The sequence below is a fragment of the Caretta caretta genome, chromosome 7, assembly GCF_965140235.1.
Source record: "Caretta caretta isolate rCarCar2 chromosome 7, rCarCar1.hap1, whole genome shotgun sequence".
NCBI lineage: Eukaryota > Metazoa > Chordata > Testudines > Cheloniidae > Caretta > Caretta caretta.
In genome coordinates, this window is record NC_134212.1 from 109,428,904 (window position 1) to 109,456,562 (window position 27,659).

Below are 27,659 nucleotides of genomic sequence, written 5' to 3' on the forward strand. Positions count from 1 at the left end.
ATTCAGATTTCGAACCAATTACTAAACTGGCAACACTGATGTAACTAGATGACCGGTGGCGGGGGGGTGTTGGGGAAATTCAGGGGGGATTACACCCCCACTGGGAGGGGTGTAGGGAAATCCCTGATTGGTCCTCATCACCCGGCTCAAGCTCCCTGCAGGAGGAGGCAGGGGGCTGGAGGGGTAGGAGCTTGCAGAGCTGCCCGGCAATGTGGCTCGCTGCACAGCTGGGAAGGGGCCCCCCTTGCTGACGCCCCTGGCGGCTCCTTGGTGCTTTTCCTTTGCTGGGCTCGATTTTTTATTTTTATTTTTATTTTTTTAACTGGCGGAGGAAAAGGCGGCGGCTGCGCTTCGCATGCGGCTGCTAACCGCAGGGAGCTCGGCGGCAGCGGCTGGCGTGCGCGGGCGGAGGAAGGAGGATGCGCCCGGCCCCTGAGTCAGCGCCCCGGGACAGGCTGGCAGCTGCGGAGCGCGCGCGCGCCGGGGCGCCTCCTAGGGCAGCAGGAGGGAGCGCAGGAGCCCGGCAGCCAGAGGCGGAGGGCGCCCACGTGGGGCGCCTCCTAGGGGTGTCCCAGCGAAGGGAGGGCGCTCACCGCAGGCAGGCCCGTCTCATTTGGCTGGGGAAGTGCCAGGCGCGCCCAGCCCTCGCCGCGGGACCGACTGGAGGCGCCTCCTGGGGCGCAGGGAGCTCCCGTCGCGGGCACCGCCTCCTGCGGCTGGCCGGCTGGAGCTGGGCAGCCACCCCCCGAAATGTTCACCCGGGCTGTGAGCAGGCTCAGCAGGAAGCGGCCGCCGTCAGGTAAGGAGAGCTTTGCGCGGAGGACGCGGGCGAGCCGGGGTCCCGAGCGGGACCGCGCGCTGGGGGCACCTTCATCCCGGCGCCAGGCTTAGAGCGCGCGGTGTGAGTCAGCCGGGGCTAACCCCGGGCCGCGAACCAGCGGCCCCAGAATCAGCCCCAGCCTCCCCAGGCAGGGTATGACTCTGGCCAGCACCGGCCTTCTGCCGCTGGGTCCAGATTGGAGGTGAAGCTCCATTTTTTTTTTAAACCAATGATTAACCCAAAGCAGGAACCAGGGGTGCTGGTGCCTTTCCAGACTCCTCTAGTTTGCAGCTGCCTTTCGGCCCAGGAAGCTTTGGCTTTGCGTTGAGAAGACACAACCACTTCTTGCTTGCAGCCGCAAGCTGCTTCAAGACCAAGAGGAAGTTTAGCTGAAAGAGGAAGGATGGAGTTTTCTTTTTAGTGTGTCTGAAAAATAAAGCACGCTGAAGTGGAACACGGAGCCCAGCTTCCAGATGTGCTTTGGTTTGTTAACTGTCTTGTTTTCTCTCCACATGAGTCATAGCTGCTGTGTGGCAGAGGGAAGGCTACATTATAAGAAACTGTAACAAACACCAGTGAAAGTAGCAGTGCCAAATGACATCAGGTTCAAATAGGGCCTGTGCCTCAGAAGTGCTGAACCCCTACAGCTCCACTGAGCTAAACTGGAGTTGTGGGTGCTCAGTGCCTCTACAAATCAAGTAGATAACTCTCATTCAGGTGCTTTAACCAGCTGGATGATACAGATGGATAGAAAGAAGGTATGAATGTATGGTTTCACTGTATCAACCTGAATTTTTTACTGCCTTTCCTCTGAGTTATGCATGAACAATGACAGCTGTTCATGAGGTTTAGTATGACTGTAAAAGTCCACTATAATTTCTCAAAATATGCAATTGTGCAGTTCTAAAATAGCAAATAATGGCTTTAGCTGTCTAATTCTCATGTAATGGACTTGGTAATACTTATAAAGCAACTCAAAACATGCAGTGGCCGAAAGCAGTGGTGGCAAGTTTCATATCTGAAACCTGTCAGTGTATCTGGATTTTTACAATATTGAGATATAATGATGTTAATTAGACTTAAACTAACTGAGTACAGGGTGTGATTGATGATTCATATTGCTGTAGACCTGTCCATGCTTTTAAGATGCTTAATAGCTCCCAGGACAAAGTGAACTTTGGTGGGGGTGGGAGGCATACATACTTCTGTCATGTGTGTTTGCCCTCACTGATACAGATGGACACAGCCCAGGTAGCATTTTCTGTCTTTATGCACCTTTTAATGCTTTGTATGCTTCTGGGGCTATCAAATATAACTGATAGGTTATGTTTTAAGCACAAGATTCAGAAACTATAATTTAGGTGTAGCATAGTCTTTTCCATTGTAGACTCTCTACAGGAGAGGCTGTTGGATTCTGTTGTTGCTTCTACATCAACCAAAATTTTAAAGACATTCTGATTAGATCATCTGTGTTAGTGGTGGTGACTTCCTAACCAGAAAGAACCTAGTTTGACTTTCAGATTCCAAGTTGACTTTGGAGAGCTGTCATCTAAGACCATCTTCTTACATTTGATATGGAAGTCATTGACACGGAACCCCAGAACGCCATTTTTACAGACACACTTTCAGAATATTACAGCACTTTAATACAGAACATTTTACAGCACTTTAATACAGAACATTTTACAACAGACTTTCACTGACACAGCAGGTTCAGTGGCTCAAGGAAATGAACATAACATATATTATTCTTTGTAAAATAATTTGGATAAAAATAACAAACTAAGAATCCTGAGTACCGACATTACTTTTGGAATGTACAATAAGATTACTAACTTGCAAGTTCCTCATTAAAGCCTTCCAAAGAAAAATTGAGTGTGGCTTTTAGTCTAGGTTTTTGTTTTTTTGGTTTTTTTTTAAAGTTATGTGCTTGGTGAATGCTTTCAGAGATGCTACAAATGCAGAACATACGTTTAATTTCCTTCCGTATAGTTAAAACTAGAATCCAATTGCCATCTGTTGTTGGAGACACTCGAAAGAGGATGTTAAGGCTTATACTTTGAACAAACCAAAACAGGCAAAGGACAACTCTTCGTAGCCCATAGGTCCTTTAAAATACAGCAGCTACTAGAAAAAGTTGATCTATTGGACTCATCAAGTGGCACTTGGGTACATGGAAAGTAAGGGAACTTTCCCTTGTTAAGCGGAACAGTTAAGAACAATTTCTCATTGTTCCATAACCTTGGTTTATTAATTCAGGACTGTTGCTTGTGAGGGGAAAGACATTCTGATGATCACAGAGAAACGGTTAAGAGCACTTTAAAAAATAAAAGGCCCAGCTGTCAGTATTCACAGCTTCCCAAAGGACCCAGGCCTGATTTTGTGTGAAGAAGGAGCAAATGCATGTGGTGCAGTCAAAGTTCCCTCAAGATAAGTTTATAGGAGAATGGGAAGGATTTTGTTAACTGTTCTATTTGAGCATAAGCTTTCGTGAGCTACAGCTCACTTCATCGGATGCATTGGTTAGTCTCTAAGGTGCCACAAGTACTCCTTTTCTTTTTGCGAATACAGACTAATACGGCTGTTACTCTGAAACCTGTTAACTGTTCTGTGAATTGATGCTATTTGTTTAAACACTGGGAACAAAGGAAAAAAAGCTATTTATAAGGTGCTATATGGGTACATACTTGGCTGATTAGCTGGTCATGTCTGCTGTCTTTTGTTAATAACTTTGCAGAAAACATATATGGAAAGGGATAAGCAAAGAACAAGCATTAAATGGCTGATGTAACAAAGTTTCGTAAGATGCACAAATTTTTGCTGTGTGATATGTTGCCGCAGGGCGCAGTTTATTAAATATTTGTTATATGTCTGTTTGTTAAATATATGTTATATGTTTGCAACACTTCAGAATTATGGGTAGGATTTTCCAAAGTGTCTATCGAACAGGTTCACAAAGTTTCCACTGAAATTCAAAGCGGACTTGTGCTGCTAAATCACTTAGGAGTGTGTGAAGATCTCACCCCATGTACTGAATCACCTTATTATTTGAAACAGTAAGCATGTAATGTTAATTGGTGGTTTCTTCTGTTTTTTTGCCACTGTCCTTTCAAAGCAAGGTCCGGAGCCTGGAGTTCTGATTTGCTAATTAATGTTAGCATGGGACTTGTTGTTTGTATAATACAAATATTCGCTATTTCAGATACGGACAGTGTCAAGGGTGGTAGTTAGAACTTTTAAAAAAAAATTACATATGCCCTTTCATTTATCACTTATACAAATATTTATTTACAAGGTGTTTTTGTATCTTGTGTAATAGTATTTTGTAATGATCAAAATAGATCATATAGGATTGTTCCCTAAAATAATGCTGCAGCTAGTATAACTTCCAGACGTTAGCTTTGTTTATACAAGCAGTTGGCCGCTGCACATAATATAAGAAAATGCGTTGTGATCCTGCAGTCAGTGGAAGTTTTGTTGAAGTAAAGACTGTATGGTGGGGTCCTGCGTACAATTATGTTGTGAATGTTTATAATAGTATTTTCTCCACTTATTGGTTTCCTTGTATGTTTAAAAGATAGTGAGTGTTTTTTCCACCAAAACAAGAAAGATCAGAGTTATTTTACATCTTTATCTACTTCTGTACATTTTAATCTTCTACAAAAGTTCAAATAGAAAAGATCCCTTTTTCTGTAGTTCCTTTGCGTTCTTCTTACTGGTGCACATAATTATCTGCTGTTTAAAAAAGAAGTGAATTACTCTATCATTTGGATATTAGGTACTGGTGGCACTGGCAAGCATGCAGTTTGTGTGTAAACTACAGGACAGCATAATTGCAGGGCTTCTGATGGAATAAGATGATCTTACTAATGACAAGAAGAGGGATAACTAAGGATTAGCATATTTCATATACTAAAATATATTTCACCGTTACATTCTAAAAATAAATTAGTTGTGAAGAATTGTATATAAATTCCACTGCAAGTGTGATGATTTTTTTTCAAGACAGTTCAGTAGAACTTTAGTAGATAGAAATGTAGAGATTATCCCTTGGGTTAGGTCCAGGCAAACCTTTTGCCTATTTTAAGACATAAAGAAGTATTCTCTGTATGGTACACATGAACCTGTTGAATCAGACGGATTTAAGCAATTGTGTATAGAGTGGAGAGCTATGATCTTATTGGGGACAATTCTTATACTAGAAATATGTATGTGAGTGTCCAGTAACTGAGGTGAGAGGTGCCTTAGAACTGTGTACAGTGAAAACACAGAGCTACAACAATTCTAATATTATCAGAAGTATTTTGGGCCTGTTTCCCCATGGCCTTGTACCTTGTGTAGTCATTTACGCTTGTGTAGAAGGGGAAAAAGCCTATTATTTATTATGTGTATTATGGAAGTGACCATCTGAAAATGGGGCCCCATTGTGCTAAGCTCTGTGCAACACAGTATTGGATCACTCCTGCCCCGAAGAGCTTCTGTGAAAGTAGACAGGAAAGACAAAGGGTAGGGAGAAAGGGAAGTAACATGCAAACAGAGTGAACAGTGGTGGTCTGCAAACATCATGTTAGTGCCACAGTATTTTTGGGAGGAGTGGGGGGAATGGAGGAGTGGGTCTATCTCATTTACATTTTTAAAATTCTTTGGGTATGGTTTAATGAGGAGGAGAATAGCTAAATGAAAAGACAAGAGAAGGGAGAGGGGACATTGAAGGGTAGGGCAGGGGGAAAGGAGGAGGGTAGGAAGCAGGGGAACTTAGAGGGTAGGTAGAGTAAGGCTGAAATGAAGAGACTCTGAGGGAGGGGGTTGGAGTGAATGGACAGTGAGCACAGGGGAGAGAAATTGTAGAAAGCAGTCTGATGACATTGTCTGTGCCTGCTGCAGTTGTTCCTTCTGGGTAGAGAATTTCTCTGGCTCAGGTGGGGCTGGGTCCTCCCTGGAATTTCTTTTTGCCCAAGCTCTCATGGCTTGTTGAGGAAAGTGGCTGCCGCATCGGACCGTAGCCCCACCACTCCATGCCCACTTGGGGGAAGTTAGCATTGCCAGTGTCACCAGACTAGTGCAATCCTTGTGCCCTGTCCTTGCAAGAGAGGCATCAGGTGGGGAGGAAACTCTTTGCTCCCTTCCTCATCCCCAGGGTAGGCCACAATGTGTCTGTCATCTAGTGTTCTAGAGATATCATAGAAAAACAGAAGCACAGGTCTAGCTTGGGATTCTAAAGTCAGTCTGCTTCAGAGTCCTCTTAGAAGTGAATATCCATATTGCTTCTGCTATGCTTTTTAAAGAACAACGGACGAGTAACCATTACAGTCCATTTTGCATGGTAGAGCAAAAGAAGACCAGACATAAAATCTGACTCCCGTAAAGAGTATATCTAATAGGTTTGGTTCTCCACTACTCTGTCCATTGTGTAGTCCAGGGGTGGGCAACCTATGGCATGTGAGCTGATTTTCAGTGGCACTCACACTGCCCGGGTCCTGGGCACCGGTCCCGGGGGGCTCTGCATTTTCATTTAATTTTCAATGAAGCTTCCTAAACATTTTAAAAACCTTATTTCCTTTACATACAACAATAGTTTAGTTACATATTATAGACTTATAGAAAGAGACCTTCTAAAAACGTTAAAATGTATTACTGGCACGCGAAACCTTAAATTAGAGTGAATAAATGAAGACTCGGCACATCACTTCTGAAAGGTTGCCCACCCCTGGTGTAGTCATTTACACTTGTGGGTAGAAAACACTGCCATTCTGATTTGGTCCCTGTGTACAGACAGTGGATATTTGCAGAACATGAGAATCTGACTCTATACAAGTAACAATATTTTGCACATTCCACCCCAGGATCCCAACATGCCTTGTAGACACGTTAATTAAATGTCACAACTCCCTTTTGAGGAGGGAATTATTATTATTTCCATTTCCCCAAAGGGGAAACTGAGGCATGGTGAAGTTAAAGTGCCTTGTTCAAGTTCACACATCAAGACAATGCAGGATTGGGGGCTTACTTAGAGATGACAAAGAGAGAGATCACAACAGATGAAGGAGGATGCTAATGACATGGCTTGTATTTTATAGTATACTCAGTGTGTGTCCCACTTGCTGGGTTAATTTAAAATATTCTCCTTTTAGTCTCTATATACTTTATTGATTTGGTGCATGGGGGTGGGTCTCTCTTTCTCCTTACGCAACGATATGTGATGGAGTCTGTGCAACTTTAGATGCTTTCACCCTCTTGCAGAGTTGTATTCCCCATGGAAAGGGAAACTCCTATGATAGATGCCTTGTGGAGAGTGAATGAGATTATTATGCTTTTACAACCAGATGTCCATCTGACTGTTATCAGAGGGAACTCATCAAAAGAACTCACCAAAGCCTCCAACAACCAAAATCCACTTAGCACAATAGGCTTTTCTGGAATACCAGTTTTCCATAGGTTTTCAGTCTTGGCATTTATCATTCTAGCTATCTGCTGATGTTTGACTCTCTACTCTGTATAATGCTTTTTCATTTTCTTCTTTTTTTCTTTTTGGACAGCTGCTATAATAGGTTTAGCTCCACACTTAGAAAGATCCCTAACTTAGATCCAAATATGTATTGAGAAGATCCATATCTTTGAACACTGGCTTTAAGGTGAAATGAAGGACTTATAAAAATAAACATGCCAATAAATAGAAATGAGATACCAAACTGTTAATAGAAGAGGGGCCTAATCCTGTTCAATTTCCTTACACGTATAGTCCCATTGACTTCAATGGGCTACTTGGGTGAGAAAGGTGAGCAGGATTGGTCTCTGCTTGCGTAGCTTTCAATTACAAATGCCCTCTTTGTATTTATTATTAATACGGTGTCCTAAGTAAGAGCTTTATTTATTACAGTGGAGTTTTGAGTGTGCAAGGAATGTGTGATTAGACTCCCAGTCTTATAATGTCTAGCAATCTTAGATAGGGTTTTAGGCTTGACCCTGATGGCCCAGACTCCCACTGTCTTTATTGGAAGTTTTGGGCACACAGCGAATGGAAGATCACGCTCTCTCTGTGTTTATTATAAAGCTTTTCAATTCAGCAGTAAAATACTTGGAGCCTTTCCAAGAAGAGGGACTGCAGAATGGTAGCCAGTGAAGAATCTGTTTCTATCTGGCCTCAGCAGCCTGCGGTTTAATAAACCCATCTCTTGGCACAGTCAGTCAGATGTAGATTCAGCAGTTAGACCATCTCTTCCTTCTCCTTAGACTTCGGAACATTTGTGAGAATGCTGGCTGGCATATTAGTCGGGTACAACCTTGCACTCTTTATTCTGGGAAAACTCCAATTGATTTAAGAAAATCAAAAGTAAACTGCCCGACAATAAGTGTACTCCAAGACTGCACGAGACCATTCCACCACCTGTCTAGCTGCCCTCCCAGTAAAATGGTTTGATTTGTAGGCCTCGTCTCCTCCTAAACAAAGCATAGTTTTTCTTTCTCCATCCGTGGCCCCCACCCTACCCTGAGAGTGTTCATTTCTAAAAGAAATCTCATCTAGGCAGCTTACCAAGATTTGTCTCATAACTTCGGTGTGGGTGATCTAAACCAGCCAATAGCACTGACGGTGCCAGAAACAAGCTCACAGCCCTTTTACAGCTGAGGCTCTGGTAGTAATGTTCCATGTCCATAAGGCAAATTAACTCAGATAAGACAATGACATTATCTGCTCTTGAGTTCCCTGACTGTAAAGCAGCTTTTACATTTCTTAGGCTTTGCTTTCACTGCAGGATTAGCTTGAGGTTTTGTCCCGAACCCAACCCCCATCCACACACGACAGTTTCTATTCTAGCTCGTTCACTGGGCTGTCAGGGTGGGTTGAAGCTTGAGTGCTGCTGATGCTTGAACTTGTAATGCTGTGGGGATGCAGCTGCAGGAGTTACAACAGCGCATCAGCTGCTAATCAAATCGCTCTTGCAGCCTGAGTGTTGTTTTGCAGTGTGGTCGAGCTAGGTTAGTTTGAGTGGAGTAACCGGAGTGTACGGACTCTGAGCAAACTGTAGCAGCGAAGACAAGCTCTTAGCAACGATGCAGAATGGAAAAAGACATGTTTCTTTTCAGTGTGATCACATCTCCTTTTAAGAAAGCAGCTATGACTTGAAGGTGTTGAGGAGGGTAGTGATGGGATCAGAAAAATGCACGTGAGACTATTCATTTTTTTAAAGCTGGTTTGTTTACTTTTCAGAGATAAATGACAGCGATGGCAACCCAAGCAGCAGCCAACAAACCCTAAAAGGAACCTCAAGGTGGACTACGTCACTAGAGAACCTCCTAGAAGATCCAGAAGGAGTGAAACGATTTAGGGTAGCTATCTTAACTATTAATGGTTGCATAGACTTTAAACAGCATTTGAAGCTTAATATGTATCCGCATTAAATAATGGTGGGGTACCAATGGCATGAGGGTATACATTTGTATATAACTAGATGTGTGAATTAAGCGTTGGTGACAGAATAGTTGAGCTGGGGCATTTGCTATGCTTCTCAGATGGTGTCCTCTGCCAACAGCCTATCTTTGGGTGTAGGGAAAATGATTGGTTGCACCTTTCTAACCAGAAAACAGATGACCGGCAATGGTATGGGTACAGTAGGAGTAAGGGTTGGAAAGCCACAGTGGGCTAAATAATGGAGCAGAAGGAAACTTGGTCTTTTCTGAAATATTACGGTCTCCTGTCATGTCATATCCACTACTGGGGCCTGATCCTGTAACCCTTATCCATATAAGTTATTCCAGTGACTGCTACTGAGCAAGAGTAACTCAGTAGGGGCCCGATCCTGTGTTGTGACCCAGGCAGGTGAACTGAGCATAGCTCCTTTAATTTCAGTAGGGCTCCCTGTGGGATCAGCAGTCTGCCCACACAGATCACAATGCAGGACTGTGGCTCAAGAATGTTGGGGGTGGCCCATTAACCCTCAATCTCGCAAGTCTTTTATCATGCTAGTAATCAGTGTAACTATTTGCATAAATAAAAACTATTTGCTTGAGTAATGATTTGTCCAATCAAACCCAGAGGCTGGAGTGAAGTGATTTTATACCAGACCACTGCTGGAAAGTGCTATTACTATTACTAGACTGATCCAAATGCTTTTAGAATTCCTGGTGCCAGCAAATAATTTAATCTTTCTTTTTTCACATTTGACATTGAAAATTGAACATCCCAGAACTATAAATATTTCAGTCATTGTTTTTATACACATGTTAAATATATATATTTTTTCCATTTTAAAAAATGCTTCTCTTTAGGAGGAATGTGGTTTGTTTAAACACTGTCTGGAGAGTGCAAATATATCTTTTGATTTAATTTACTTAAAGATAATTTATTGTTACTGATGATCATGTTTAGAAGCAGTTTCATTTGCAGTTTTTGCCAGTAAAGAATGTCAAATGAAAGTAGACTAGAATCCCAAGTGATCGATAAAGCTCATTAAAAGAGAGCTATATACTTATTACTACTGAGTTTGTGTATTTCCTGTGTTCTTTCTGAATAACAATTTTAAATTGCTCAAGTTGTTTAATGATGATAGATACATTCCTCTCATTAGCTGGCTGACGGAATTTAAGACTAAAATTTAGGTAGGCTGGTTCTTATGGATTGTATTTTTTAAAGCATTGAATATGTTGTTTGTTGATAGTTCAGTAGCACCTGTTGGTCCCCAGCTGGTAGCCTCATTTTGTGCTGTACAAAAAATAATAAGACAGTCCTGGGCCCAAAGAGCATCTAGTTTGTACAGACTAACACGGGGAGAGGAAACAAACATCTGAAAAATCAGATCTTAACATTGTACTTTTTTTTTTTTCTTTCCCCAGGAATTTTTAAAGAAAGAATTTAGTGAAGAAAATGTTTTGTTCTGGTTAGCATGTGAAGAATTTAAGAAAATGCAAGACAAGAAACAGGTATTTCCTTCAAAATTAAACTTTACCTGCCAACAAAGATTCCATGGTAGCATTAGGGATATAACCTGTCTCCTACTTACATAGTTATTCAGCTGTATTTCATGTATGTACAAACAAATATATTGAAGGAATGTATCAGAAATCATCAAAACTAGAGCTAGTTGTAGCTAGCTAGTAAAACAAATTTTATTCTGAATCAGAATGAAAAGCCAAAATTGATATTTCCCATGAAACAAAAATTCCAAAAAATTTCAATTTGGAACCACTGAAATGTTTTGTTTTGATAATGTCTAATCATTGTTCTTTGATAAGCTAAAGATGTTTTGTTTCAATAATGGTGTAACTTTACTACATATAGTGTATTATATATAAAATATTAAATATATTGTAATACATTAATTATTTTACCATATAAAAATTGAAATAAAATGAATCAAAACAAGAAAGTTGAAACATTTTTACTGTATCAAAATTAAATGTGTTGACATGGAACTAAAACAGTGGAAACCATTTATTTAGACTTTTCCCCCATCAAAAATTTCTTCAAAATCAACATATTCCTGTGAATTCTTTAGATTTCGACTGAGTTGCATTTTTGACAGAAAACTGTTCTGTTGAATATTTTTTGGTCAGCTCTAATCATAACCTTTTTCTGCTGTATAGGTGCCAGTCCTGCAATTGGATTCACATGAGCACAGGGGTCTAGTTGCATTTTCTGACTGTGGGATCAGAACCACGTTATGTGGAATCAGGCCTGAAATGTTTACTGGGTTTCTGTCTGTTTGCTCCTGTAAATATTGGAGAATGTTTTGACAATTAAAACATGTAATTTGATTAATGTTTTAGGCTGAGACGTCCAAAGGAAGTTAGAAGCCAGAATCCTATTGCATGTCAGTGGGAGCTGAGTGACTAATTCCCTTAGGCCTGTTGGAGAATTCCAGCTTTAGACTTTCTATGGGGACATCAAGGGCTAAATTATAGCCTTTGTTGCTGGACGAGCACTTTGCAGCTGAATAGTCCAAGTGGCGGTACTCTGCTGGCCAAAGGCAAGCAGAGTGCCACAGGAAGATAGGGGCAGGGAGTTTGCTGAGCAGAACTCTCTACACCTGCTCTAGAAAGGTGCATTGTACACTCCCCACTGTGCCAGGCACCATCAGAAATAGGAGGCAATGGGGACACAGGTCTCATCCCCATGGTACCCTTAGTACCATGAAATTGTTAACCTTCAGAGGGAGTCTTGCAGGTGAAAGTCTAGATCCAACCTTGACTATGATATTCGTTCTCACAAGACACAGGAATGACTATAGATCAAGGCTGGTTGAAAATTTTTCCTTGGAACTGTTTTTTAGTGGAAAATTGGGTTTTCAGCAAAATTAATTTTTTTTTTTTGAAAAGTGTTTCCATTTGCCAGAAGCTGGGAATGGGCAACAGGGGATGGATCACTTGATGATTACCTGTTCTGTTCATTCCCTCTGGGGCACCTGCCATTGGCCACTGTTGGAAGACAGGATACTGGGCTCGATCGACTTTTGTTCTGACCCAGTATGGCCGTTCTTATGTCTGCTTTCCACAGGAAATTTTGATATGTCATACAAAGAAAAAATGAACAACTGAAAACCAAAATATTTTTCAGTATTCAAATTTCTGCCAAAAATTTTTCTGCAGGAAAGGAAACACATTTTTCAACCAACTCAACAACAGACCTCACCATGCATAGAACTACCCAGAAGTAATGTCTTGGGCTTGGTTTTCCCTCAGTAAGGTCTATGCATACACATCTAGATGGACACACTCAAAACAGAAACAACTAATCAGGCTGTTTTTCCTACAGTCTGGAAAGAAGAGAGAGATTGGGACGATGGGGGGATGATTGTTGTTTCTATTTTAAATATTTCTGTTCTGTATTTGGGGAAAAACAAATGATACAGTCTTATCATATGGTGATGATAACACTCTTTCCATTCTGCTAGCATCTCTGGAGGATGTGAAACAGAAGCTACTAAAGTTTGACATTTTAAAATCAGAAGGTCCCAAAAACTTGCATCCAAGAGCCTGCTGGATCATTAATGTTGATTTTCAATAAGTCTTGGTGCACTAGGGAAGTTCCAGAAGACTGGGAAAAAAATAGTGTTGTGCTAATTGTTAAAAAGAGTCAGTGGGATGACCATGGTAATTATAGTCCTGTTAGCCTGGCCAAGATAATGGAGTGGTTGATATGGGACTTGACTAATAAAGAGTTAAAGGAGGGCACTGTAATTAATGCAAATCAACATGGGTTTATGGAAAATAGATCCTATCAAACTAGCTTGATATTGTTCTTTGATGAGATTACAAGTTTGTTAAAGGTAATAGTGTTGATGTTTTATTTAGACTTCTGCAAAGGATTTGACTTGGTACTGTACAAGATTTTGATTAAAAAACTAGACTAATATAAAATTAAGATGGTACAGGTTAAATGGGACTCAAAATTTAATTGAAAAAAGAGACTTGTCATTATGTGGGTGTGTTTCCAGTGGGATCCACAGGTATTGGTTTTTGGCCCTGTGCTATTTAACATTTTTTATCAATGACCTGGAAGAAAACATAAAATAATCACTGATAAAGTTTGCAGGTGGTACAAAAATAAGGGGAGAGGTAAGTAATGAAGAGGACAGGTCACTAATTCAGCGTGATCTAGATCACTTGGTAAACTGGGTGCAACCAAACAATATGCAGTTTAATATGGTTAAACGGATACACTGAGGAACAAAGAATGTAGGTCAGACTTACAGGATGGGGGACACTATCCTGGGAAGCAGTAACTCTGAAAAAGATTTGGAGGTCGTGGTGGATAATGAGCTGAACGTGAGGTCTCAATGCGACACTGTGATGAAAAGAGCTAATGCTGTCCCAGGAAGGATGCATAAACAGGAGAATCTCAAGAAGGAGTAGAGGTTATTTTACCTCTTCTTTTGGCACTGGTGCAACTGCTGCTGTTTTACCATGTCCAGTTCTAGTGTCCACAATTCAAGAAGGATGTTGATAAATTGGAGAGGGTTCAGAAAAGAGCAATAAGAATGATTAAAGGATAGGAAAACATACCTAGCCATAGACTCAAAGAGCTCCATCTATTTAGCTTAACAAAGAGAAGGTTAGGAGTTACTTGATTACAGTTTATAAGTACTTACATGGGGAACACACATTGAATAATGGTCTCTTCAGTCTTTCGGAAAGGTACAACCTACAATGGCTGTAAGTTGAAACTAGACAAATTCAGACTGGAAATAAGGTGTACATTTTTTATAGTGATAATAATTAGCTATTGGAACAATTTAGCAAGGGTCATGGTGGAATCTCCATTACTGACCATTTTGAAATAATGGATGTGTTTCTAAAAGAGATGCTCCAGGAATTTATTTTGGGGAAGTTCTATGGCCTGTGTTATACAGGGGACCAGACCAGATGATCACAATGGTCCTTTCAGGGCTTGGAAGCTATGAATATGTGGGAGCTGCTCAGATACTACCATGGTGGCAGCCATTTAAGTTAGACAGACTGGCACTGGGTACATTAATTAGCTCTCACTTCAAGTCCTCCTAACACAAGTGGCAGCATTCTGCCTGGCTGTTGTCCACATGGTTGAGAAGCTGTCTGTGCCCTGTCTTCACCTCAACAAGCTAATTGCAAGACAAGACTCACGGGGCCTACTTTAGCCTTGGCACAAAAGCCATTACACATAGCACCTGTTCGGTCCTTGTTATTACAAATCAGTGCTGAAAGTAACCCATTGTGCACAATATCACCTTGGTATGGTATGTGCAGTATGTAAGGCCTGGTGTCTAGATATGTCCCTCTGTCAAGAGAACTTACTTTCTTCACTGGTGGATGTGGATCTGGCATTGCAGCTGTTTTGCAAATAGGGAGTATCTTTTTTCTTCACACAGGCCAGCTGTTTTCTGTCTGTATGATGCACAGTGGCCCAGGCCCTGCTCAGGAGCTAGGTCATCTCCATTGTTGCTTAAACAGGTACCAAATTGTATTCTAAGATGGATACTGCATGAAAAGTCCTTATGTAGGATTTTGCAGTGGGATGATGACCCTTTTTTCCTTTTATAAAATAATCTGCATCTTTTTTTCATGGTTTCTGTTTTAAGATTGTGCACACAGACACAGGAAATGGTAAACAGACATACAGAGATAACAGTGCAATGAATCCTCAGATGGATTGCCATATTGAACGGACAATGATTAACTAGTTCCCATTTACCTTCAATTATTCAGTACCAGTCTTTAGTCAATATATGCAGTCAGCAGTCTAACACTAGCAAAGCTTCTGGAGGCTAGAAGAATTATAATACATTATAGATTTGCAGTAGGGTTTAAAAGTTATTGTAGATCTATCTATCTATCTCCTTTACAGAATTAAACAGAAACTTTAAAGATAGAAATCATTCTGTTCAGTATTTATTACAGCATGAAACACTAATTTGTCTCCTGAAAGTGATTTCTGCAGCAATCACTGTAACACTACATCAATGAGGGAGTTAACTTGTATATTTTGCTAATGTGATGCTTCCCAGGGATACTCAGAGTTGTGAGGCACCTTGCAACAACATGCCCTTAGTGTGAGGAGGCCTTGTCTGTGTCTGCCGGGGGCCTCGCTGTCACTCTGCAGGTTAGCAATAGGCCCACTCTAACGCTGAGCCCTCCCAGTTCCTCCGTGGAGTGTCAAGCCCTTGGTCCACTGGACAATCACAGTATTCACAGATTTGCTGCTTCCAAGATGCAGTATACCTAGCTTACCAGTTCCCCTCAGATCACCACTCTGCTTAACACAACACGTAGGGTAGGTGTACACATACAGCGCTATGGGGCCACAGCTGTGCCGTTGCAGCGTGTCTGGTGAAGACGCTCTATGCTGATGGGAGAGAGGGCAGAAGCTATGTTGGTGGGAGAAGCTCTCCCGCCGACATAGCGCTGTGCACACAAGCGTTTATGTTGGTGTAACTTATGTCACTCGGGGGTGGTTTATTCACACCCCTGTGTGACATAAGTTATGTCGACATAGGTTGTAGGGTAGACGTAGCCTGTGATGTGTTTATAGTGAAATCGAATATAGGGTTATTTAACAAGGCATACAGATTCAAGTAACAGGAAGTAGAACTATTGGAAATAAATTGTTACATATGAAATAAAATCATAATACGCATTCTAGAGATTAGGTTTAATTAACAAGATACTCTCCTGTCTAATAAAAGATTGCAGATCAGTGCTTTACTGTCGGGCTGTGACCCTCTTTTCACAAGGCAGCCACACCATGAGCTTGCTTCCTCAGTGGAGGATAAAATCTTGTCCCTCCTGCTGTTTTTTTTTTTTTTTACACGCACAGTTGCAGACTATTGTCTCTTACCCAAGGAGGTCTCCTCTTCAGAGAATTATTTTGGGTTTCTTTTTTCTTTGTAAATCCTTAGGCAAACACCTGGCCCCTACACACCCTGTCTCCATGGATATCCATTATTCTGTATGCTGATTGAGTTATCCCTGAGTCCCCTAGCCTTTTGGGCCTATTTTCTTGTCAAATGGGGCCTGTCCTGCTGTACTAGGGGTTTGAGGAGGTGTACTGCCTTACTAGCAACAGCTAGTGGAGACATTATGCCCGCAGAGACCAGGAGCCGGCATGGTACCTCCAAACGTACTGTGGAAAGTATGCTCATGAGTAACGGTTACTACTGTCTATGGCAAATACTACGTATGCTCATGCTTTGTAATCTTGCCTACCCTTATCAGTATGTCAAGTGGGGAAGGACAGTGTGTCTAGCTGGCAACACTGGATCCCCCTACCCTGTACCTGAAGGATGCCAACTGCTAAATTAGTGCATAGCAGTATCTTTTGCCTTCCTCTTCTAGTGCCCCGCCAGACACATGGGAGCAGCCATAATTTGGCCCTGTATAATTTGCAGTTTTCTCTCTCAACAAATATTATTCACAGGCAAAAACGTTTAGGACAGAATTAGAATTGCAAATAAGTGCCACTTGCTTACAATGTTAAAATTCGAAGAGAACACAACAAACTGGTGGCAGAACCAGGAACAGGTTGGCATTGGCATTCAGCATTCAGCTGGCATTCAGCCCAGGGCTTTAAATGCTAGTCTGCTCTGCTCCTTCATTTGGGTTAAGATGCCTGACATGGCAGGATGGTACCTTGCATTCTGTACCCCTTGGGCAGTAGTTTTCACTATAATTCAGAAGTCCAGTTCACACTCTTATAGGGCCGGATCCAAAGCCCATTAGCAAGAAGGGAAAAGACTCCCGTGGGCTTTGGCTCTGCCCCACATCTATTCAAAAAATTCAAAGAAAGAGACTTTTCTGCTCTTTTCTTCCTTAGCTGCCCAAGTCTTTTGTCCGTATTTCTTTTTCTATGTATTCAAAGTTTATTAAAGCCATCTCCCACCACATTTTACATATTTGTCTCCTCCAACGGCTTCTCTTCACATATCTGCACTGATTTAACTTATGGTGTCATTTTTAAACCAGTTTAAACTGGAACAGAAAGCAGTGTGGACACTCTTATTTTGGTTTAAACCAGGCTTGTTTTGGTTTAGTTAAAACCCATTCATTATCAAATTAAGCTAAAGCAGAATAAATCATTCTTTAACGAAAAAAAATAAAATAAAAAGAAGTTCACACACAGAGGCTGGTTAACCAAACTGTTGCAAATTCGTGCACGGACACCCTCCAGGTGAGTTCAGGCCCCCCTAATAGTCTAAATGGCTTAAAAGAGCATCTCTCTATGGCACATTATTATGACCTCTTGCGTCAATCTGTAGCATAGTTTGGCTTTGCACAAGTCTGTATAATGTCAGGATGATGATGACATAAATGTGCTGGTGAAAAGTTTTTGAAATACCTTTACTGCTTGTATTCATTAACTGAGGGACGTGCTACCTCTCTGCAGCTTTTCACCATCAGTGCCCTCCACAACTGGGCTGAGGACTCATGCAGTGTCATTTTCAGTACCTCTTCCACACTAGCTCTTTTTTTTTATAGTCACCCCTCTGTTAATTAGTTAATGTCAGTAAAGCTGATCACAGGGTGTGCTATATAAATGCTGATTAGTGTTCTTAAGTAGAATTATTGTTATGTTCAGTAGCTAGCTTTCAAACAACTCGACAGTTTTGAAAATATGTTAAAAACAATAACAAAAAGCCCCACCGCTAGTGCCTGGTACACTTCTTCTAGCACGTGGACACTATGATTTTATAGAGCAAATCTGATTCTTGTTTAATTAACAAGGCGTTTTTTGTATTAAAAATAAGGATGAGCATTTGATTAGCATCAGTTGTGTGCAGTTGCTGTATGTTCATGATTTAAAAACAAACAAACATCACAACCCTTTGTGTGTGCTCACAATGTTAAAATATTTCTTCCTTTTCAAATGCACTTTAAAAGTAAACACAGATAGGGAGTAAGAACTATCCAATCATATGGAATCTTTTTCACTTTTTCAACCACGGGAAAAATTTAGCAAAATGCTACAGTGAAGATTCTCCTGTTGCTTATGGTAGCAGAAATATATATATAGCACCTTTCATTTCAAAAGGTCTCAAAGCACCTTGCAAACTTCATATGTTCAGGAATCTCTGCTGCCACTTCTAGGCTGGAACGTGGCAATGGTTAAACGGAGCTCAGCAATGCTAAATAATTTAAATACCAGAGTCTGGCTTCTGATGAACATCTGGGGTTCCCCGGTTATTTCTTCTGGGAACCGTACATGTGTCTGAGAGCAGAACTTGACTCTGGGAAAGGAAGTAAAGAGGAATATTATATCCATTTGAAACAGCAAGGGGGATTTCTGTAGACAGAACCTTATAGTCCAAATTGGAATTTGGCCAGGACAGTGGGGCAAGCACATGTATACTAATGAAAAGTTCCATGGGATCTTTAATGACCACACGTGAGTGAGATCTCAGTTTTAAATCTTATTTAAAAGAAGACTGTTCCAGTAGCACAGTCCCTTTTTACCACCCAGCTGACACAGAAGGCAGGAAGAGTGCCATCTACTGAATCACTGACATCGCTTCCTTATTCCTGCTCAGCAGTCGTTTTTCCTGGAAGGTCGCTGAGGTCATGTCTGCAGCTGGGCACTGTGATTCTCAGCGGGGATAGACAAACTCACGGTAGCTTCACTCGAACTTGCACGCTAAAAATAGCAGTGTAGGTGTTGCAGTTAAGCTAGAATCCAGGGGGGTCAGGTGAGCTTGGACTTGGATGGCTAGCCTGGACTGCTGCGTGTGCCACAACATTCACACTGCCACTTTAGTGCACTAGGTCAATGAATCTGTCTACTCACGCTGGCAATCGCACCTTCCAGCTGCAGCGTAAGCAAACCCTGAAGCAGGGGTCGTCAATAGGCGGACTATGGGTCAAATCCAGATCACCGGACTCTTTTGAACGGACCCGGAAATCTTTTTATTTACTTATTATCACTATTATTGTTATTTTTTATTATTATTTTCTCCGGAGTCTGGACCTTGACTATGCCTTGACTAAGAAATTTGGACGTTGATTAAAAAATAATTTACTACCCCTGTCTTGAAGGCTCCTCTACATTAGCAAATGTTGCTGCTTTAACTATACCGGTATAATTAAAGTTGCCTATTCTCCCTGCCCCAGTGTGGATGAAGTTATATTGATAAAAAAGTGCTTGGCATATTGGTATAGCTTATTCTGGTTGAGGAAGTGAAATAAGTTATCCTCATAAAAGGCACCTTTATACCAGCGTAACTGCATTCCCAGTAGGTTTATAGCAATATAACTGTATTGGTTAAACATGTCTAATGGACATAGTTATATTAGTATAACTTCTCTAGTTAGAGCAGGCCTGAGTGACCCTACCTGCTTTAGTATGAAATTGACAAAGATCACATCCCTAGGCAGTATGGCTCCTAAATATACTCCTTCGGTATGATCTACTGTATCTGTTATATCCTGGTATTTCATTCTCCTGAATGAATATTCTCTTTTAAAAAGAAATGTTGCCACTCAACATGTACGTGCTCTCAGCTGTGAGACGGTTAATTTTTTAGACCTTAGGAATACACTAAGATAGATGTGCATAGCTTTTTTTAAAAATTATCCCCACATGTCTATTTTGAACTGTAAAACATAAAAGTATTCCTGTGATTTGTTCATGGCCAAGGGTTTAAGTGCTTTCCTCTTCAGTCTCACTTCCCATCACAGATGCAGTCTTCTGGCTTGTGCTGCTCTACGAATACTGTTCCTCATTAAATATGCAATGCAGAATATTTATGGTTACTCATTGCTAATTATCTTCTAGTGTCTGCTGGTATGCAGCTTTAAGCATGAAAAATTTAGAACACCAGTTTGAGATTTTCATCTCAGGTGGCTTTAAAATAAATAGAGTCTCCCACTGTGCTCATTCTTTTATCTGCTTCCATGAACTTCCTAAGCAAGGAGAGTTTTGTAATTGATTTCAGTGGGAGCAGGATTGGGGTCCTTAATAAAGTACTTTGAAGTTGAAGAGTGCTGCATAAGTGCTAAGCATTATCATTCTTATTCCTGCTTTATGAAGAGAAGGCCACTAAAACAGAACATCTGCTGCAGTCAGAGCAAACAATGAAAAATAAATTACCTCAAATAAGCCACACCTAACCTCTTCAGTTATAGTGATAAGCCCTCTCTGTGCAGTTACACAATTGCATGATCAGGGCCTGATCATTAGAAGATATTGACTTCTTGAATTAAGTGCTGAGCTCTGTTAGCTCCCATTAAAGCTAATGAAAACACAGCATGTTGCAGGATTAGGCCTTTCTTTAAGGAATATCTATTTCCTAAATGAGGAATGAAATGATCTATATGTCACTATTAGCTATAGTGTGTTCACAAGTATCTGATTTCTGTTTGGTTGCTTTCTTTGCCTTTTTGTTTCTACAGTACAAAAGAGGAAAGAGAATTTACTGCATGATATAGCATTCTGGGGCCTGATTCTCCTCTCCTGCCAGTTTTATTCTTGATTCACACCTGTGTAAGTGAGAGGAGAATCAGGTCCTTTGTACTTAATTATAAACATTTCAGAACAGAAGTCAGGAGCTGGGATAGTTAAAGGAACCTAAAGGAGTTAGGTGCCCAGATTTGATCTGGGTAACTAACTCCCTTGTGATCTTTTGGAAATCCCAGCCAGAATGTACAAGAAAAAACTGACTTACTGCACACTTTCTTTCTTTTGACTATATATCTTATTTCTAAGATGCTGCCCCTGATAGAGGCATCTCCCATGCTGTTAGCATGTCTTGAAGGAGGACTCTGGCAAAGTAACATGTTCCCATTGTAAATATTTGACCCTTCACAGATGCAAGAAAAAGCTAAAGAAATTTACATGACTTTCCTGTCCAGTAAAGCTTCCTGCCAAGTCAATGTTGAAGGGCAATCCCGTTTGAATGAGACGATATTGGGAGAACCTCACCCACTAATGTTTCAAAAGCTGCAGGACCAGGTAAAGTTATTACGTTTACCCTGCTCACACCTGAGGACATATTTTATGGCTCGTGTGGAAGGATGCATTGAAGATGGCAGGGACAGGGAGGTGGCGGGACCATAAGGCCTGGGCTGTTGCTGTATATAGTGTCGGTTCTGCCAGAGCATGCACATTGCCAGCTAACTGGTAAAATGAGCTCCCATGCAGGTATGAAAGCAGATGATCTTACAAGATACAGAGTGATGCACGCTCACTGGACTCAGGGTAAAACGAAGGGTTGGATGCCGTGTGCTGTACTCTGTGGTGGCTTGCTGAGTTGGAAGCTTCAAAGGACAGAATTGAATGTGACGGAAGGTGAATTAGGGAAAAGGAGCCAGAGGGGTCCTGCTCTGGCAGCCTATCCTGGTAATGTGGTGGAGAGGACACTACTCACGTACTGGCTAGCACAGAAGAGCCCGGGCTCCAGTTCGGTCTATTCTGGCCTAGTTAGCTTTTTAAAAATGACAGTGAAAAGCTGCTAAGAATAAAACAGCTTGTTAAATTCTTTATTCTTCTCAACTGCACTCCATACCCTAAAGGGAACATTATACATTGTGCACTCTCTACAGAGTGCCTGCTGCTGCAGCCCTCGCTCGGGGGAAACTCATACACCATCTGTGATAGCATAAGGTTCCTTAATAAAGTTGGGACCTGGTTACTGTGCGCCACTCTGCATTTGTTATGGATCAAATCCTCAGTCCAGCTCCGGGGCTGGGCACTTAGCAGATGCATGGAAGGTGGAAGTGGAGGACTCCCATCCCCATCAGGCATGGAGAGGTGCTGCAGCTCTTCTCTGGAGGTTACTTCTGCTGAAATAATTATCATGCAGGAGTGAGCATCTGAGGATGTGTGAAGTGTCACATCCTTTCTCCCCACCTCTGCCACAGCCCCCTAATGTGATGCCCCCACCTTTGCCCCTGTTCCGCTGAAGGGGCTTTCAGTGGAAGCTTGGTAGGATTTGCCTCTGTGTTTTTTGTCAGCAGCTGGAGAACCCATCAGCTGACTGATTTTATGTCCATGTTTTGCTGTGCACTCAGACTGAGACACCAGTTATGGTGATTTCAGTAACACTGAATTCTGTTACTGGCTCCCTTGTGGTCGCTGGAATCTGCTTCAGGACTTTTCTCCTTGGTTGATTTCAGCTGCTCATTGACTCAAAATGGGACAGATGTCCTGGAATACCCCCTATCATCTCCTTGTGCTTTAGAGAGGGGGGCTGAGCTGGTAAGTGAGCCTCTATATCCCAATCCAAAAATCTCTATAGGTCGAGGAAGGGTTTGGATCTGCTAGTGCAGATCTGAACATCCTCATAGCTTGAGAGGGCTCGTTCCTGGGATTCCAATCCCAGCCCATCTGGCAATGCAAGACTTTGGGCAGAATTTTGTAGATGTCCATTTTGGAGACAGTCTCTTCATTTTTTAACCTACTTTGCCATAGACTGTGGAGTCACTGATTCTCATCTGCAGCTTCCAAAGAGTGTGGCCATTGCCACTTCCTGTTGCACCCTCCACAGGACTTTTGAATATTTGTATTTTCCCCTTGGCTCATGTCTTTTACAGCAAAGCAGTTCTTTGATTTAAACAGCATATTTAACAGAGTTGACATCACATGCTGAATGCATCTGTCAGGTATCGAAGTGGGCTGTTGAGAAAATGTTCTGCTCCCCTTGAAGTGGATTCCAAACGATTAACAGTGGAAATGTCTAAAGCTCAAGTTCAGTGTGACAAAGCAAAATCATTCATAAAAGAATCTGCGCTTATAGCTTTGACTTATGGGGGGGAATGGGAAAGAAAGTGTCCTCATAAACCCCGATGTTACTCTGCATAGTAGGTGATTACATGTCTGTGACAATGAAATTGGAGAGAGTACAAAAGACTTTAACTGTTCTCCATTTTAGAAGAGGGATCCATGCATAGATGGGAACAGCCAAAGAAGCACAAATTAGAGACATATACTAAACCAGGTTCTAGGGGAGTCCCGTTAATGTGCTACTCAAGAATGTCTGTAAATGTTTTAAAACTAAACACAGGACATCTGGGGATTGCTGCAGATTTCCACTGTATGGAATGCAGCTTTTGTCTGATCCTGCTACACAGTACTCCAGCAGCAATTATCCTCTTCTCTGGCTTGAATCCTTATTAAGTTACAAGGAGTGGTATAATTTGCTCCCACGAGGACAATCTGAGATATGACTGTGTTTATAAAGTATAAAAGGTCATAGCTTGAAGGCCAGACTCTGACCTTATTCATGGCAAGTAGCAATTTACTTCTTGAGTAGACCGATTGATTTCACTGGGACTTCTTGTTGGGGTAAAGTACTTTTAAATATTAGTAAGAGTATCAGTATTTGGCCCTGTGTATGTAGTTATTTGGATACAGCGTCAGCACAAAGGCTGCTATTCAGTATGTGGAAGTGGAACTTTAGTGGTTCATAGAACCCTTGTGAATTTCAAACTCTTTGCCCAGGTACTTGCACCTGTTCTGTGCAGAGATTCCAAAAATCTCATCCATTCAGTTTAAAGAGCAAGAAAATTCCCTTTCTGCACATGACTATAAAAAACTCAGCAATCTGTGTAGTTGTCACACTCCAGGACTGTTACCAACTTGGTTTTAATCTTTATAGTATTTGCCCACCATGAGAGGTGCCCTGTTGTCACCATGAAAAGGAGGGGGTCTGTTAATGTAAGTTCCAGACTCTGGCTCATGAACCTCTGATGCGCTATGTCTTCACCACAAAAAAAGGTGTATTTTTACATTTAGATTGCTCTCTCGATGTAGAATGCTAGTAGATACATGGCACAGGTAATTTTTACCTTGATGTAGCTAGTCAGGGTCAACCCCAAGTGGGAGGTATAGGGTTAACCTCAACTAGCCACATCAAAGTAAAGCCTACTTGTGCCTTGTCACTGCTAGCATTCTACACTGAGGTAGCTAACTTGAGTTAAAATTCATTTAAATCCATTTAGCATTTAAATTAAAGCAGGGAGTTTTCCACTGGTTTACATAAAAAATGAACAACAGTATGAAAGCCCCTGTGTCATTTCTTTTGCAAGCAGGATACTACAGGTCATACATGCATATGTTTTATGTGATTGAGGGTTTTTTGAAGCTAAGATTACTGCGGAGGTGAAAAGAACAAGTGTTCTCTCTACAAGGAGGAAAGCTACAGTTGCACTAACAGTTTGAAACGTTTTAGAAATGAGACCCATAAAGCTACAGCTTCAATTATCCACACATGGAATTTGTAACCCTACTTATTGAAGCAGCTGAGAATCCAAAAATTCCTGTTGGAAGCTTAGCTTAGGGACTTTGGGCACCATAAAATGTAATCAGTCACGAAGCGTGACTCAGAGAGGCTACTCTAGTGCACTCATTGCCAGAGGGTGATGTATGCTTTTGTTTTGTTTCAATGATGGTTTGGAGTTATGGTTTGCAGTATTTTTTTTTTCTCCCCTAGCTTTTCTAGCCCAAGCAAAATAGTCACGACCTAGACAACTGAGAACACTAAAGACTTTTTCGTGGTGGTAGTAAAAATCCAAGTAAGTTGTAGGAGTTTTCTTAGAAATAGATGGAAGTAGGAGGTTAGAAAACAACTGAGTTGGAGGATGAAGCGGAGTTCAAGAACATCAGGGAATTGGAAGTCCTGGAAGAGAAAAGACAACGTGACTAGCTCCCAAAAATACCTAAAAAAGGGTGGTGGGGAAATGGGGATAAAATATTTATTTTGAAACAAAAAGAAAGAAGAGTTTTCAGGTGAAATACTTATTATTATATAGTGCCTTGTGCCCCTGTACACACCGGGGGTCAAATCCTGGTCTCCTTGAAGTCAATGGCAAAATTCCATTGCCTTGAATGAAACCAGGCTATCAGCCCTCGCATGAGTAACAAGTGTTGGCTAAACCAGTTATAAGTGTGAGCTCAGCTTCAGGAGTGTTGGACAAGCCAGCTATTTCAATCAGTGACACATTTGCACCTGCAACCATTTTTCTGCTTAAATTATTTAGAGGCTCTCTTTTGTTAACATCTTAGTGCTGTGTGTGTGCACTCAGGCTCTACGGTGATATTCAAGTGTGGTTATGATCAGAAAGGTGAGTGTATACAGCTCTGCCCCTTCTGTGCATTCTGAGTCGCATCTTTTTACTGCACCACCCGAACGCCAACTTCATTACGTTTTTTCTCCTGGTGGCCCCTGCAGAGCTGACCTTGTTATGGGTGGGAGCTGGGTTATGTCCTCATTTGTACATCATATACAATTAGTAACTAAGTGCCAGCTGCAGACCCTTTACAACAGGTGGTGATGTGAGAATCTAGCTTTCAAACATCAGGTTGCATTTGCCGAGTTCTCAGGCAGGAAAACCACCATTTGACCCATAGGCTGATCAAATTTGATATGGACATTAATGAACATGGAGCCCCATAATACTGTTTGTTATACACAATCACTTTTAGAGTATATAAGATTTATTTTAATGTCATGCTTTCTGGCCAGTACATTTTAGTGTACACATTTGCTGACAGAACAAAATTTTAGAACTTTTTCCTATTATCCTTCTGGTTTAGGATCTATTTTATTTGAGTCATTGTTTTTGTTTTGTTTCCCTCCCCCAGATATTCAATCTCATGAAGTACGACAGCTACAGCCGCTTCTTAAAGTCAGACATATTTTTAAAACACAAGAGGGCCGAGAAACAAGAAGAGAATTCATCGGAAGCTCAAACTGTAGCTAAAAGAGCTTCAAGGATTTACAACACATGATCCAAAGAAACCCATTCAGACAAGCAACAAAAAATAACCTAACTCTCAGGAACAGTTTTTGGGTCTATAACTGTTGCATTTAAGGCTTGACAAGCACAAAACCCTTTTAGGGGATATTTACCTTCTTAATTGCTTGAACAACTAATTGTTTTTGCATGATGGCTAATACCAAACACTCTTGAAAAGACCATTTTCTAAGCTAAAATGCTGAGGTATCCCTATGTAGCATGAATTACATCCCATATTTAACAAATATAAATGTTTTCCAATCACTGTATTTTGTGAGGCATCACAAACATGAGAAATGGAAGATAGGGTTCCTTTTGCCTCCTGATTTTATAGCTATCCTGTGTGTATGTTTGTGAAGTCAATGCAGAGTAGCATTTCCGGTAACTCTGTGGATGCGTCATACATTGATTACCATTAGGGGGCAGTATAATTTAGGGTTACTCCTAATAAAACCCAGTTTCAGTCCTCCCAAATGTAAATCTCTTCTTTGAAACTAATCTGTCTGTGAGACTTTGAAAAGCAATTTCAATTTTGACTTTGGGAAGCGTGGGTTTGCCTTTATTATTGAAGCAGAAGGCTTGGTTTTTTTGGTCAGGATTTTCATTACTGTATTTCTTTGATTTCATGATGTTTCCCACAACAGCCAACCAGCTTCTTCGGATGACAGAGGCTAACCGCCAGCCTTGACAGAAATAACATGTCAACTTTAAAAACACAATAAAACCTCTAGTGTTTTCATAGCACCTAAACTATAATGGAACAAAAGCACCAAAATAGGAAGGATTCCTTCAAAGCACTCAAAAAGCTATAGGAGAACTGATACCCGTTGCCCACTTCTGGACATCACACCTTCGGGTGGGCTTAGCACTTCAACCAGCTAGCACACTTATTCTGAAGTCACATACAAGTACTAGTAAGCATTAGGTCTTCCCCAATCTTCCTGAGGAATTGTGCCCTGGTTGCCAGGAGTCCTTCTGCAGAGGCACAAAACAACAGTTTACATTTTCAGTCTGGCTTTGCTAAAATCAATTGGTAACATACTATCTGATTTTGTTTTCCCCAAAAAAGTGTTTTAGGGTTTCCTATGTGCAGATGTTGGGAAGTCCAACAGAACTGTGAATTCTCATTGTGATTGTAGCCATTCCCACTCCATGCTTGAGATGAAGGACAGTTTATGTCTGCCCTGAGAAGATCAACATGCAATGATGAAATGTTAGGATAATAAAAGAAAATGCTGGTGGAAATCGCCACCAAAGAGTTCTCTTTGTCTGCCTGGAGCAGCTTGGGAACTGAAAAGCATTTTTGCCATAAATGTTTAATGTTTATATTTTTTGAATTCACTAATTCAATGCCAAAGTACTAAATTGCCATTTGGAATTGGGAGAACATATTGGCTGGCATGTTTTATTTACAAGCTTCGCCATGTGTCGTCTAGCTCTGACTCACACTGACTCACTATTTACTCATTTTTTGTGTTAGTACAGGCTTTTCTTGAGCTTGTATTTATGGGCTGTCTAGTCAGATTGCACAATTAGCTTTTGATTATTTTAAAATTCTCTTTCTCAGGAAGGTGAGTTATATATATTCATTACTGTTGCTATCATCATCTTAAAAGCCAGGGCTAGGTTGTAATTTTCTAGGAGGAAA

At 41.2% G+C, this 27,659-nt stretch overlaps 1 protein-coding gene across 2 annotated transcripts; it reads left to right on the forward strand.

Moving 5' to 3' along the window:
- Positions 1 to 370: 370 nt before the first annotated feature.
- On the forward strand, positions 371 to 26,485 carry RGS10 (regulator of G protein signaling 10). 2 transcript variants are annotated; one of them, XM_048858697.2, is made up of 5 exons: positions 371 to 799; positions 9,027 to 9,145; positions 10,649 to 10,735; positions 21,084 to 21,227; positions 25,857 to 26,485. In XM_048858697.2, the coding sequence occupies exons 1-5, from the start codon at positions 751 to 753 to the stop codon at positions 26,001 to 26,003; spliced, it is 546 nt and encodes a 181-aa protein (XP_048714654.2). In that variant the 5' UTR covers positions 371 to 750; the 3' UTR covers positions 26,004 to 26,485. The 2 variants fall into 2 exon arrangements, with proteins under 2 accessions (XP_048714654.2, XP_074987158.1); XM_075131057.1 differs by lacking the exon at positions 371 to 799 and adding an exon at positions 2,907 to 3,000.
- The last annotated feature ends 1,174 nt before the right edge of the window (positions 26,486 to 27,659 follow it).

Bases quoted from the DNA above. Each gene is read 5' to 3' on its own strand.
- RGS10 (XM_048858697.2), top strand. From the start codon at position 751: ATGTTCACCCGGGCTGTGAGCAGGCTCAGCAGGAAGCGGCCGCCGTCA. The intron at 9,146-10,648 runs GTAGCTATCTTA...TTCTTTCCCCAG, and splicing joins AAGGAGTGAAACGATTTAGG to GAATTTTTAAAGAAAGAATT. The intron at 10,736-21,083 runs GTATTTCCTTCA...GACCCTTCACAG, and splicing joins AAATGCAAGACAAGAAACAG to ATGCAAGAAAAAGCTAAAGA.